Here is a 14,695-nt window from a genome sequence, read left to right as displayed (position 1 = left end):
ATTTCTGCTTTTTTTCAGGAGACACATGACTGTCTGTGATGATGTGCATTTTTGGAAGTCTGAGTGGGGAAATGAGGTTTATTTCTCATATGCCTCACATTGTTCTGCTGGTTTGTGCACTTAAAATGATTTCACAGGGGGTATAAACCAGATATGGCGGCTATCCTGGTTTTGGAGGAGCTAACGTGTTTTATCAAAAATGTAATACCCAAGGAGGATTTGTGCCAAGTTCATCATTTGTATCCACAGCTGAAATATTTCCCTGAAATATGCAGTTATCTGATGCATTATAAATCCGCATTTCAGCAGATATGAACGAATTACCCAAAGTTCATAGCGTTGTGACGTTAAACAGGGTTTGCTATGGTTACCAGGGACGACCGGAAGCGTAAAAAAACGGTAAAAAAAAAATAAAAATAAATAAAAATAAAAAAAAAACCGCCATGAAACGGAAGAAAAGAATAGAGGAAGTACGGTTGGTTAACAAGCATGAAAGGAATGAAACCTTACAAAACAAGAAGTTTACCTGTGAGTAAACATACGCACGTGGCGCCAGAACTGTGCAGTTGTCTTTCTTATGATGACATGATGATGATAAATTCAAAAGCTGCTTTTATCAGATCTTAAACAACATTATTGTTTTTTTGTTCACAAACTGGGAGCGAAGGGAGGAAATAAAGAACGTAAAGACAAAACTCCCAGACCCACAATTCGTCAAGGTAACGTGATACATAAAGAGCTGTCACGTTCCTCTACCATTTTGAGCCCTTGCATCTTCTCGCGCTCGATTACTTAACAGGTGACGTCAATTCAGTTTAGAGGGGGCAATGGAATTGTGCCACGCATATTTTTCGCTTCACGTGTGCGCGCTCCCGCGAGGGGCGGGTAAAACTCGGCAAAGCTCTGCAGGAACAAGAGGGAAGTGTGGATCGGGTGTGGATCGAGACGTCGGAGAAGTGAAGATTTGTCCGGTCAGAAGAAGCTGGTGAGTTGTTTCCACGTTACCTCCACCACGTTTCATGTTAAACAGACCGAGCTGTGAGCGCGTGGAGAGGCGGACAGACCGAAAACAGACGCAGGAAGTGCAGTGGAGACAGGCTGCTCAGAGATCCAGGAAAAGTGGGCGTTTGTTTATAACTGTGGCACAAGTCTACATACACACCTGCAGCTTTGCTGTCTGAGTTGCGTCTTTGCTCTTTGTAACTGTTGTGTGGATTTTAACAGTTTGATAATTTATCTATTTGCGGTTTGTAAGGATTTCCAGCCACTCAGTTATATCATTAATACTGCTCATAAGCACAGAGTATAGAAACTGCCAACAGCTGATCATTTTTAGTAAGATTTCGATGTGTTGTGTTTACACTTTGTGCTTTACCGAACATTTCCTTCAAATATTAGTGATGGAGAAACTTGGCAGCCAAAAGATTCATGACTCTGAGCCTTATTTCACAGTGTTTGCTATAGTGACACACAGTGGTAGATATGAGGAGTGGACTAAGAGTCCTAGATATAGAATAAAATGATCACTATCATTGTAATGAGGCTGTTGACAGTAAAACAGATGTTGAATGTGTTTGTGTTTTCACAGCCTTTGCCTTGTGTAGGAGATGGCGTTTTTATGGAGGTGGTTGAACAACTTGATGCAAGTTCGTGGCCAAGTTTTGTTGTTCCTCAAACCACCAAACCCAAAAACACAGAGCCAAATACTGAATGTGTTTCTCCTGCCAAACAACGTCCCTCTGGAAGAGGTAAAGAATAATGAAATGTTACAGCTTCACTTTCAGTCTAAACTCATCAATATCTAGTTGATGGGATTTCCCTTTTTTATGACTCTGTGCCGGCGACAGCAGGAGGGCAGGAGTACATATGAAAGAGGAAATCTGTGATGACATAAAACTGGTCTGCTGATTCATCAGTCGAGCTCTACTGGGGATGAACCCTCTAATTAAATGTTCTAATTGTTCTTAAGGTGAAGGCACAACAGGGAGATTCTGTGTACATAGAGACGTCTTCTGAATGCAGACTCATCAATCGTCAAAGTTACAGTGTTCACTGTCCGGAGGCGAATAAAATTGTGCCTCATGTGAGTATTTCAAATGAATCATACTGACACAAAAAACATGATTTAGTTTATTTTGGATACTGTTGAGATACTGACACTGGTGTTACTGGTTCTCAGATAGCAGAGTGCAACTTGGATTATGGACCAAATTACCATCCAACTTTTGAGATCTTCCTGCCTGCAAACATAGAAGAGGTGACGATAACGCTCCAAGACCCAAGAAATGCAGATGTCTGGAAGCGTCGTGTTGAACTGACTGGTAAAGTCTTCATCCACCTGCACCATGACTCCACCAGATAGTAGAATAGAAAAGAACAAAACAGAATAGAGTAATAGCTATTGGTTTGATTGATCCGTGGTGCATTTGTTCTTGTTCTGCCTTAGATCATTTTCATTAGGGATGGGAATCGAGAACCAGTTGGCACAAACATTCACTTGCACTGGAGGATGATTAGATTTTTGTGGTCAAACGTCAAGGTCACGAGGACCTCATAAAACACATTAGTCAAGACTTCACACAGCAATTATCACAAAATTTCACACTAATGGTTAATATTTTGTATGACTCTGGATAAACAGGGATGTAACCTGGGACTAGTCTGAGTGGCGGAGGGATACAACCACGAGGAGCTGGTTCTAGTTGGTATCGGAATCAAAAAATGAAAAACCAATCAGATTGGTCTGTTTCCGGTTTTTGGCCATTCCTTTTGTCATTATTTTATTTGCTGTTTTCATTTGTTGTTTTCATTTCTCGTTTGGCAAAAACAGAATGATGGACAGACAGGAAGAGGTGTACAAATGTCAAAATAAAAGCCAAGAGGTCATAAAAGTTTAACATTTAGCACAGGATCTACACCAGGGTAATGTTAGAAGACAGATATAAGAATGAATGAATGAATAAATAATAAATACAGAGGCTACACAATGAAAGATCTTTTAGGAAAAGTTCCAGACAGCTGAGTCTGACCAATGTTCTCCTGAGGCTTTAACCATATCTGCCAATACGCCTATTGGTTTTTCGTTTCCAAAAACACCAAAAACTGTTTTTCCGATTTGGTTTTGAAACAAACAACAGATTTACTTTTGTTTTGTTTGTTTTTTAATTAGAAATGAATTAAGGATGATACCCAGACCTGTAAAGAAATCAACTAAGAATTTGACTAATGAGCAGAATCCATAATTGGTGTCAATAAAATCTTATCAATTCCCATCCCTAATCTTCAGTCTGTCACGCTTCAACAGTGCAGCAACATACAGTTTGACTCTACATGCCAAACAGGTTAATGCAGGTATAAAAGCAGCGGAACATGTTTTGATTAACACATGATGAGATCGGCCAGAGCACATCTGGAGGTGGTCAGGCTCACATTGAGATCTCATCAGGGGTAAATGACTGACTGACTTACCTCAGTACAAACTTCATTTATCCTTGAGTATTTTTCACCCCACTTTATACTTCAATACGTTTCAGAGGGTAATGTTGTAGTGTTTAAAGCTCTACATTTATTTGATATCTATTATTAGTTAAATGTGTACATGGTTATTGAACACAAGTACTTGTTCATCTTTCAGGTCCTGGTCCAGCAGGGATTCCCAAACGGATTCAGGTATGGACTCCCAGTGTTCCAGCTTTGTGTGTGGTCCTGCCAACACTATGTCTACTGAATCCTAAAAATATCACAACACCAGCTCATAGTTGATAATAAGTGTAAAACTACCGTGTAATACTCAGCAGTAGAGACAGCCGCAGACAGGCCGAGCAGAGACATCACCACCACTGGTTTCTAACTGTCCTTCACACTGACCAGATTCTCTGATTTCACCAGGACGCCAAGATGAAGAAGATAGTCCTCATCAACATCCTGGACGATCTGAGAGAAGACGAGTTCAAGCGCTTCAAGTGGTTCCTGGAGAAAGAATCGTTGCTCAGTTTCAGAGAGAGCGAACTGTTGGAGGCAGAGAGGGTGGAAACCGTAGATCTGATGGTGGAGAAATATGGAATTTCTGGAACTGTGAAGATGATGGTGAAAGTTTTAGAAAACATGTCCAAGTATGACCTGATGAAGAAATTACTCAGCTCAGGAACAGAAGGTCAGTCATAGGAAATACATTTAAATCACATCATCTCAGTTAGTTCGTTTCAGTCTGTCCTGCATCCAGACAAACACCAATAAATCAACAGATTAATTGATAATGAAAATAATGTTTATGTAATAATGTAATGTCTACGAGCTCTGTTTAAAGTGTCACCTCGTCATTGATTACAACTACTTTTCTTGTTCAGGTCCTGGTCCATCAAAGACTCCCGTATCGTCTCCTCCTGCCAAGGTATGGACTCACCTGTAAAATCTGTCCACACCTAGAACACATGTGAGACAGTGTAGTAACTTAGATTGGGCCTAGAGTACTTAAATATATCCAAGTTATTTCTGATCCTCTGAAAGCCAGATCAATGATATTCTCTGATTTCACCAGGACGCCAAGATGAAGAAGACAGTCCTCATCAACATCCTGGACGATCTGAGAGAAGACGAGTTCAAGCGCTTCAAGTGGTTCCTGGAGAAAGAATCGTTGCTCAGTTTCAGAGAGAGCGAACTGTTGGAGGCAGAGAGGGTGGAAACCGTAGATCTGATGGTGGAGAAATATGGAATTTCTGGAACTGTGAAGATGATGGTGAAAGTTTTAGAAAGCATGTCCCAGTATGACCTGGTGAAGAAATTACTCAGCTCAGGAACAGAAGGTCAGTACAAGTACTTTTCTTGTTCAGGTTCTGGTCCAGCAGGGACTCTGCTCTATATAAACTTAGAGACCAGCTGTGAAGTGCATTTATTTGTTGTGGAAAGCATCTTCCGTTTTAGTTTAGCTGGGTTGGTGAGCTGGTTTTTGTGCAGGTGGGGGTGATGGATGTTGAACTCAGGTGAGCAGGATTGGTGGGAAAGTTTGGGGACATGTGGTGGACAGGTGGAGAATGGCAGTTCTGGAAAGTGTCTCAGAAGTACATGGTCCTGGGGGAAGTGATTGGTGTCCAGAGACGAGGACAGGGGCAGACTGAACAAAAGAAGAGGCTGTCACCATGACGACGTGAACATGAGGTCAAACCCAACTATTCCTGAAGAACGTGGTCAGTGAACAATGAGCTGATCATAACAGGGATCTGCAGTCTGTCCCTCATCACCTGCTTCTTGACTCCAGGTCTCAGCTTCACTCTGTAGAATCGTTAAGTTTCTCCCTCTCTTCAGAGTCTCTTCTTTATCCTTGAATCTGTCGCTTTTTGAACAACGACCTGTGTGTTAGAGGGAGTGTATGTGTTGTTTTCAGAGAGAGCAGATTTTAAGACAAAGAATTGCTGCAGGTCCAATAGAAAACCAGGAGAGGAAAGTGATGGCAGGAGGTTTTGAGCTGCCGCTATTGGAATCACATTCTCTGACTTCAAGGAACAGGAAAGACTGAACTCTGACGTCTGCTGTGTGTCCTCTCCTCCCATCAGGTGAGTCTGATGTCAAACCGGACCCAAACACAGCAGAGACAAAGATGGACGTGTCTGAGGACGTCAAAAAGCTGAAGAAGGTGAGAGAACAACCACATTTCCTGATTTCAGGGCTCAACACACAGCAGGCGATGGAAAACAAATATTCAAAGAAGTCAACAAATATGTCCTGTAGCTGGGAGAAAGAGAAACGGATAAAAACTAACACATCCACTGTGTAGATTGTTGTGACGATTAAAGAAGATCATTTTATTTAATTGTAGAATCTGGACAGATACCTGTCACCTGTCACTCTGATCAGTCACCTGAACAATCATTGATCTGGCTTTCAGAGGATCAGGTGGATTTCTGGCAGGTCAGATATTGTCGTCTTGTGTCAGCACTTTGAGCTTTTCTAAAGTCTGATTAAAGTCAAAAATGACGTGTATGTCTAGCACATACACATATGTGTTTATGTATCTATGCTTATATTGTGACTATATGTTACATAAATATATATCCATCTCAAAGCCTGTCGGTATATGTTGATATTATAAACAGTAGGGTCCAAGAGTCTGAGACACTTTCCCTGAAGGGGAAGAGACATGTTTAAAATTAATGAGAAGTTAATAAAACAGATTTTTTTTTTATATGTACATGTATGTTTTAATAAACTTGTTAACTTGGCAGGATGTGTCCCGAGCTGTGTGTTGCAGCCTTTCAGCGACCAGGGCGCTGCGCACTGATGTACATGATTAGACTTTGCATGTTTAATTATAATGGCACTAAACGAGCTGTGTGTTGAAACCTAGCCCATCACATCTTTCAGAGGTTTTTAGTTGAACTCAGTTATGTGACTGTTGAGATGCTGGAATTCAAGTTTGACTTTTATGTCATAGTCCTCAGTTGTTTTTCTCCACAGACGCAGAATCTGCTGCTTCAAACTCCCCCTGATGTCATCTGTAAATAATGACAATGACACCTTATACCTGTGTGACACCATCAGTCCTCTCAGACTTGACTTCCTGTCTGACTGTGCTTCAGCTCAGTCTGGACTGTGGGAGAACATTCGTTTGCTTCACTGAACACAAGTTGATTATTTCTAATAAAACTGATGTTGTTTCTCTGTGAATCACAGCCTCCATCAAGCTTCACACCTGAACTGAAAACTGAGTCTACACAAGTCTCATACAGGTAATCATATAATAAAATCACTGTTTTAGACAAGGCTTGGACTTTGTATTTGCAGATATTTGTGTGTCTCCTTTCCCCTCCGGTCCCTCAGGGCTCATGAAGTGGAGTCTGATTTGAGATGAGAACATTTTCATCCGAGGTTCAACAGGTTCCTTGTGCTCATTCAGCTCTCTGTGTCCTACAGGTTCAGGTGTCCTGGTCCAGGTGGGTTCCAGTGTACTTTGACTGGACTGGTTTTTGTTGTGGCTCAGGAGGCGGAGCTGCTCTACAGGACTGTCCAATGGGATGAGAGCCTCCTCCAATCAGCTGGAAAGACGCCAGCAGGGCCGCTGTTCAATATCCAGTGTCCTGAGGAAGCAGTGTGTGAGCTCCACCTCCCACACTGTGAAACAAAGGACGGTGAGTAAAAGACACTGACAGGTGTGTTGGATGAATTGCTTGACCAGGGCAACTGTTCAGTTCTTTAATGACAAGACCAAGTGTCCTGGATATAAAATAAAAAGATGGCCTCCTCTGTTGTCACAGATCTGCGGCCTGAAGGACTGCTGTCTGTCATCCACATCACTGATGATGGAATGAGCGTCCTCGAACCGCTGGAGATCACAGACACTCACGTGATCGTCAAAGTCCCTCATCTGTCTCCCTTTGGCCTCACCTTGGATCTGGAGTTTTTAGGGAGGTTCTGGAACGGCAAGAAACCAGTTACTGGCGAAGTTCTGCTGTTCCTCCGATCTCTGGACAGAGGGCTTCGAGTACTCGATGTTTTTCTCCTGCCAAGCAACATCCCTCTGACAGAGGTAAAGCCATGTGTCATACGTGCTTAACAATAGGGATGGGAACCGAAACCAAGTACACAGTAAACTTTTCAAGAACAGATAAGATAAGCTCCAACGTTATCGGTTCTGCTCTCAGCACTGGAGAAATTAAGAAAGTACACTTCCTGTTTATTATTGCGACATAAATTTCCTCTCGCACATTTTATCTCTCCAACTCTGTTTCTGATTAAGACATTCGTCTATAAATGATAGAGAGAAGAAACCTCCCTCTCTCCCTCTCTCCCTCCCTCTCTCTCTCTCTCTCTCTCCCCCTCTCTCCCTCCCTCTCTCAGAGCCTTTGTTAATGGGGGTTCATGTTAATCGAGTACATATGAGAAAATAAGCAATGTTAACTATTTTCTTAATTAGTTTTTTTCTTTTACAATATCACTAAAAGTACCGGATCAATAAGTGGTATAGATAAAAGTAGTAGAACCTTCTATCAAACCTTCTCAAACTTGGAATCTCTGAAACTGAACATCTGAACTGTAAACCTTCAGATTGCTCTTTGGATTTTAGGTTTTCTTCTGGGTTCTCTGTCAGTATTTATTTCTGTCTGCCAGTGTCATTCTGGATGGATAGACGTATATCTAACACTATTATCTGAAGTCTTTTACGCTCTAAAACCATAATAAAAATGTCCTGTTGCTGAAGGTTGCCGCCCAACAAGGAGCTGCTGAATACATCAAGATCTCCTCTGACTGTAAACTGATCACTGGTGAGAATTACCGTCTCCACTGTGAACCTGAGGACTTGCACATACAGCCTGAGGTGAGTCAAGTCTCATGCATTTCTAATGGTTATTAATGGAGGAATGTTGAAAACAGATTCATTGTTAAGAGGAACTAGATAAACAGAACTAACAGCAGGTTTAAAATAACGTGTTTCCCTTGGTTTTCAGCATGCAGAGTTTCGCTCCAAGTATGGGCCAAATTTCTTTGCAACGTTTGAGGTTTTCCTGACTACAAACCCGGAGACAGTGACTTTGAAGGTCCAAGACCAAGTCAAGACAGATGTCTGGAAACGCAGTGTTCCTCTGCCAGGTAAAGGCTTCAGCCTCCTGCAGCAGCATCCACCTGATGTCAGAGTTTAGACCCCACTGATAGAATAGAATACAATGTGCATATGTCATTATGTACATGTCATATATATATATATATACACATATATATACATATATATATATAAAGCTCTAATGCATATTCAGGGACCTTCACATCGGCTCCATCTCATATCACTTTGATATGATTGAACTAAAACCTTTGATGGATTTTCAGCTTCTGTGTTCCCATTTGTCACACAGCATCCTGGGACTGATGAGGAACTTTGAGGGTTGTAATTAAGAAAGTAATGAACAGTCTGGGGATTTTTATAAATGGGAACTCAGTCATTTAATCATCATCAGACCAGGGAGAAATAAGACTTACGCTGGGAACACACGGGATGCGTGGCGTGTGCGTCACGGCTGCTGCCACCTCTATTGGACTACGCAGAGTTTGCAGGATACTTGAATGTTGGATTTCTCTTCGTATTAAATAAATTTCTGGTACATTTGACAGAAAATGTCAAAGTGTCTGTGCTCGACTGACAGCAGCTGGCAGACTGTCAGAGTGCTGACAAGTGATTTACAGAGCAGATAACATGACATTTCATTTATTTTGGACTTTTGAAATTAGATCTGTTTAAAACTGATCGTTGGTTATTAATTGAAAGTCTTTTCCCTTGTTTTCTTTTAGGTCCAAGAATGGAAATGAGACTCGCAGCAGAGCACAGGGACCCGGCAGAGGCCAGGGACCTGGCAGAGGCCAGGCTGCTCCTGGCTCGGACAGAGTTTATTAACAGAGTGTCTAATTCTCTTCTAGACCAGCTTCTGAATAAACTTCTTGATGGTGGTGTCGTAACTGATCTTGAAGCGGAGTCAATGAGAAAACACGAGAGAGCAGAAACAGCACGAAACGTCATCGACGTAGTGCGAAAAAAGGGAAGTGAAGCCAGCTTAGTTCTGATCACTGCTCTCTGTGAGCTGGATCCATTCCTTTCCAGAGTGCTCGGATTAAGATGAAGAATTGAATTGATTTTTATATAAATGTATATTACAGATATTTAAAACATCATGTATAGATAAAAACAAAGGCACATTTAATATGAATTTTATTCTGATGTAACATTTGTCTTTATACAAACCAAATGGTGCTCGTTTTTGTTATGTTCAGATCCAGAACCGATGTCTTTTATCTTCAATTTACATTGACAATTCTAATAAAAACATTTCAAATTCAAACATGGTCTTGTACTAAAAATACCCAGCACTGTAAATATGTGAGCAGAGATACTTCTGGCGCCCTGTTCAGAGCTACATGGTAAAAGCTGATAACTGAAATAAAAAAAGGAAGTGGACAAAATTACATTTACATGTCTAGACTCAAAAGACGCTGTATATAAAAAAACAAAGGCTCATTTAACATGAATCCTCCTCAGATGTGACCTTTGTCTTTACACAGAACAAACTGCTCATTTCTTCTTCACTTGAGCGTAGAGATCCTCGAGGCCGTCAGCTGTCTCTGTGGACCTGTCTGCTTTCTTGGACACTTTGACCTGTGCGTACACCATGTCCTGCTGCTGTCCACTGTCCTGCAGGGAGGCCGAGGACGGTTCAGGTCTCCGCTTGGAGAAGATGATCTCTCCATAATGGATGTCGTCTTCTTCTTCTGTCTTCCTGGTTGACTCGGCCACAGCCAGCTCTTCACCCGTTCGACTCTATAGACAGTCAAACAGGAAATGTGGTGAGGTGAACCGTCAGCTGGATCCTTCTTATTACATCATCAGTCCTGCAACATTCAAAACACACAATGCATCACTGCACAGGGACGTGTAGTGTTTTCCCACCTGAGTCTGTCGTGCAGTTGGACGTTTTGACTTCAACCAGCTGGAAGACACAAGAGGCTGTTAGATGAATCACACTGAGTTTTAGGTCAAATATACAAAGTGCCAGTAAAGTGTCAGGACTGATGAGCAGATATTATTGGATGTGCAGCTTTGCTTTGATTTGTGATACTCGCCAAAAACAGACGATCAAACAGATGAGAACGATGATCCCAACGATTCCTCCAAGAATCAGTCCCCATGGTAGAGACTCTCCTGATAGAAAAACAAGACCACTATAAAATACCAGAAGAATAAAAGAATACATGATATAGTGTGTATAATGCGTAATACTACTGATGTGACCATTACTGAAGTTCAGCTTAGTTAAGGCACCATTTCACACGCAAAGTGCTCCCAATGCATTGGAAGACAACTAGACTCTCCCATTTCAAAGGCTTCTTCAAAAGTCTCCTTTTTTTCCTGGGTGACAAAGGATCCACTCGTTGGATCCTTCGTCACCCAACCTATCCCAAGATTCATTGCGTGTCATTAATAAAAAAATTATAGATAAATAATAAAAACCTCAAGACCTGTGTCCTAATTCAGGGGCCGCATCCTTCAGAGGATGTGGTCTACGAAGGTTTGGCCCTTCATACCTGCCGTACACCACTAAGGCTAAACTGAAATGAGACGGTCTGGTATACGGAGGATGTTCGCCATGTGTCACCAGCTTTTCCCGCCCTTACTGTTGTGTTGCAAAGCGCGGTTCCTATCACCTAGCAACCTAGACAACACGTGAATCTTTTTTCACAAAAACTTTAGGCTTTAAGTCTCTTGGTTTTAACAGTTGTACCTGAACTGCAACCCAACACTTACATTTAAAAGTGTAATCTCAGGTTCTCTGTCATCATTGTTGGATTTTATTATCGGCGCACAATTAATCTTGGGATCCAACAGTTGGATCCTTTGTTGCCCAGGAAAAGAAGGATGCATTTGAAGGAGCCTTCTAACTGGGACAGCCCTGTCGTGCCACTATGTCCTATTTGGTCTTCAAAGGCCCTTAATTGAGACACAGCTATGGTTTTGTGAAAGAAGTCATGTGTTGTCAAGGTTGCTAGGTGACAGAAGCCACATGAGGATGAGTGGATTCAGTGAAGTAACTGTACTGACTCACCTACCTTCAACAGACAGATGGATCTCAAGTGACGTCTGATTTCCGACATCATTGGTGGCCACACAGTAATAAACTCCCTTATCTGTGACATTGAAAGTGTAAAAGGCTCCTTCAGATACGCTCATGTCTCCACCTGTGCTCTTCTTGAACCAGGTGAAGCGGCTGACAGGAGGGTTGGCTCTGCTGGAGCAGGTCAGGTTCACCCAGCTACCTGCTGACACCAAACCTGAGGGACTGATGGACGCTGAGGTGTCCTTGGGGGCATCTGGGGAGAAAGGAACAAAGATGTTAGAGAGAAGAGGAGCATCAGGCCCTACATGAAATCCTTGAGAGGAAAATAACTGACATCTGATGAGTCTTCATGGTCTGACAGGATCCAACTACAAACTCTGGTCTTACATGAAACATTGAGAGTCCTTTTCCCCTCTGCTGTCTTCACATGTTGTCCTTCATCCACAGGATACCTGGCAGAACAGTTGATGTTGTATCCATCACGTTTGTCTGACAGAGTGATGGTCTCCTGGATTTTAGTTGTAAAGGTTCCATCTGTGTTTTCCTCTATTTTGTTGTGAGGGTCTTGTTGGAGGTTCCAGGTGAGTTTAGGAGGGGAGTGTGGACAGGGAGTTAAAGCTGAGCAGGTTATAGTCACAGACTCCGCCTCCTTCAGCTCACCTGAGATCTCAATCCTGGGGCTCGTAGGAGAATCTGTGGTGTGAAGTCAAACACATTTTCCAGTGAAAAAAGAGTCGACTGCTCTGTGAAGCTGCACTTTGAGCTGAATGCTAACGTCAGCGTGCTAACATGCAGCAATGACAACTGAGGTTTAGCAGGTGTAATGTTTAGGGTGTTAGCCTGCTAACATTTGCTAATTAGCAGTGAACACCTGATGGTGGCGCTAGATTCAAAGTAAAGAGCTCAGTAAAGTTCTTCCAGTTCATCCTGAGGGGAACATGAACGTCTGAACCACATTTCATCCAATAGCTGTCGAGACGTTTCATTCAAAACTTTAAACTTTAAACTTAAAATGAAACTTTCTTACCTTTAACTGTTATATGAAGAGGATGACAAACAGCTGTTGCTCTGAATGGCGTGGTCTCAATTCTGAAGTAGTATGTGTCTGTGTACTTAGTGATTAAACTAGAAAACAGAGTGGTGCAGTTTCTCTGATTCAGGTTTCCAGTAATGTTCATTGGATATTCATTAACTGTCTTGCTACTGTTGAAAATCACATTTTCTGGTCTTCCTTGAAAAAATTGATAATTTTTAATCCAAACTCCGGTGATTTCTATTTCATAGTCTGACAGCTTTTCAGGTCCAGCACTGAAGTTACATGGGATTTGCAAACAAGATCCAGTCAGTGCTTCCATGTTCTGTGGTGCGGTAATGAAGAGGTCTGACTTCTCAGTACAAGCAGCCAAAGCACCTGTGAACCAATGAACACGTAGAAAATGAGAGAAAAAGTAAAATATCCTGGAAAATTATTTCAACATTCTCCTATTTTTGGGCAAAGTTATGTTCAGGATCATGTTGACGTTCAAATAGTAGCCTAGTTTATGGACGACGGTATTTTGAATAGACCATGAACGCACCTCGAAGTCACATCACATGCTGCAGGTTGGATGATTTACAACTGAAGAATGTAAGTTACATTATCCTTTAGATTTACGAAAGTCACTGTTGACTGCTAACTGTGGCTAACTGAGGTTTACAGATTAACGTATTCTTCCTAGCTTCTTTTAAAACTGTTAATAATGGGTTAGCATGTTCGGTTCAGTTGCTAGCTATCTTATTTAGCCTCTAGCTAAAGGTTAAAGGTTTGTGGACTGTCAACTGTTTGTCAACTGTGGCCGAGCAAAGGTTTCAAATGTGTGTGTTGGTTCATCACTGAGAGTTGGATAGTAAAAAAAATGAGAAGCCAGGATATAATACAATGAATGGGAGTCCAGCTGTATGTTAGCCAAACATCGGCTAAATACTCGCTAACAGCTGTTTTTACTCTGCTAGCATCTTTGGTAGCATCACTTCAAACCCAATGCTGTGTCGTTCAGGTGAAACAGACCGTAATATGAATTTGGGTATGATCAACCTCGATAAAGACGTCACTTCCTGTTACTAGTGAAGGGGTTAAGTGTGATAAACTGATTAGACCCAGCTGCAGTAAATAATCTGAGCTAATTCAACTTTGAATCGTACATTTAGCTGTAAAGTACATTCTATATTTGTCGGTAGGGAAAGTTGTAGGTTACTATTTGTGTTGTTGCTGTTTAGGCATTTAATTAATTCATTAATTATTTAAGAGATGATTTCATAGATAAGTATAGCCAAGCATAACTGCACTTATTTAATATTAGACTTCCACAGATGGGAACATATTGGTGTATGGCGTGATTCCTGTCTGTCACTGAAAATGTCCTGGAAAAATGATCACTACAAAAGAGTGGGAACCCTTACTCCAAGTCCAACTCCAGTAATGACCCAGCAGACATCGGCAAATAATTATGTCAATATTGTCACAGAAACAAGATCTCAGTCAGGACAACATCGGAATATTTACTTCAGTTTAAAGCTTTGAAGTCAAATAAAAGAGAGTGAACAAATGGCTCACCTGACAGAAAGAAGACACTCAGTAACAGGTTGGCTGTCACCATATTCACAGACAGAGCCGCCATGAAACTCCTCACCTGGATTTACAAACACAATAATACAGTGGATTTTACTAAACATTCAAGTTCTTCAGCTGAATTTCTACTTCAAATGTGAATAACACATTCACTGCCGGAACTTCTCCTGTACACCCACACTTTACTGTGTTGTAAGTATATTATCAACAACATGTGAAATATCAGATTTAATGTCACTGCTGAATAATTCCACAGACGAGCTGCTAGAGTTAACAACCCTCTTATTTTATCAGTGTCTTTCTGCTAAACCAAACTCCAGCAGATAAAACATCATATCCTGTATTTTTCAGTGCAGTTCATGAAAAGTAAAAACATAATAAAACTCTCTATGTTAACAAGCCAGAAAGTAAAATCCATGAAAATGTTTCTCACCAAACAAGCCCACATCAAAGAAGAAGCAGCGATGAGATCTCTGGATGTGAAGTGGAAATGGTTCAG

General features: G+C 41.4%; 2 protein-coding genes across 4 annotated transcripts; one reads left to right on the top strand and one right to left on the bottom strand.

Moving 5' to 3' along the window:
- The first annotated feature begins 858 nt into the window (after positions 1–858).
- LOC111237392 lies at positions 859–10,001 on the top strand. 3 transcript variants are annotated; one of them, XM_022766473.1, is made up of 15 exons: positions 859–985; positions 1,605–1,748; positions 1,970–2,083; positions 2,180–2,321; positions 3,635–3,669; positions 3,889–4,153; positions 4,347–4,390; positions 4,538–4,802; positions 5,550–5,629; positions 6,667–6,722; positions 6,907–7,121; positions 7,248–7,519; positions 8,192–8,308; positions 8,439–8,580; positions 9,274–10,001. In XM_022766473.1, the coding sequence occupies exons 2-15, from the start codon at positions 1,608–1,610 to the stop codon at positions 9,597–9,599; spliced, it is 2,214 nt and encodes a 737-aa protein (XP_022622194.1). In that variant the 5' UTR covers positions 859–985; positions 1,605–1,607; the 3' UTR covers positions 9,600–10,001. The 3 variants fall into 3 exon arrangements, with proteins under 3 accessions (XP_022622194.1, XP_022622193.1, XP_022622196.1); XM_022766472.1 differs by having other exon boundaries at positions 1,589–1,748; positions 9,274–10,000; XM_022766475.1 differs by lacking the exons at positions 4,347–4,390; positions 4,538–4,802 and having other exon boundaries at positions 1,589–1,748.
- A 16-nt stretch (positions 10,002–10,017) lies between these two features.
- Positions 10,018–14,695, bottom strand: LOC111237393 (vascular cell adhesion protein 1-like). Its single transcript, XM_022766476.1, has 8 exons — positions 14,630–14,695; positions 14,182–14,257; positions 12,616–12,999; positions 11,976–12,281; positions 11,581–11,841; positions 10,597–10,675; positions 10,424–10,463; positions 10,018–10,294 (listed from the first exon to the last, which is right to left on the bottom strand). The coding sequence occupies exons 1-8, from the start codon at positions 14,642–14,644 to the stop codon at positions 10,049–10,051; spliced, it is 1,407 nt and encodes a 468-aa protein (XP_022622197.1). The 5' UTR covers positions 14,645–14,695; the 3' UTR covers positions 10,018–10,048.

The sequence above is a fragment of the Seriola dumerili genome, unplaced genomic scaffold (assembly GCF_002260705.1).
Source record: "Seriola dumerili isolate Sdu_G_001 unplaced genomic scaffold, Sdu_1.0 BDQW01000859.1, whole genome shotgun sequence".
NCBI classification, from domain to species: domain Eukaryota; kingdom Metazoa; phylum Chordata; class Actinopteri; order Carangiformes; family Carangidae; genus Seriola; species Seriola dumerili.
Note: the sequence above shows the minus strand (reverse complement) of the source record. Positions and strands in the feature narration are given on the sequence as shown.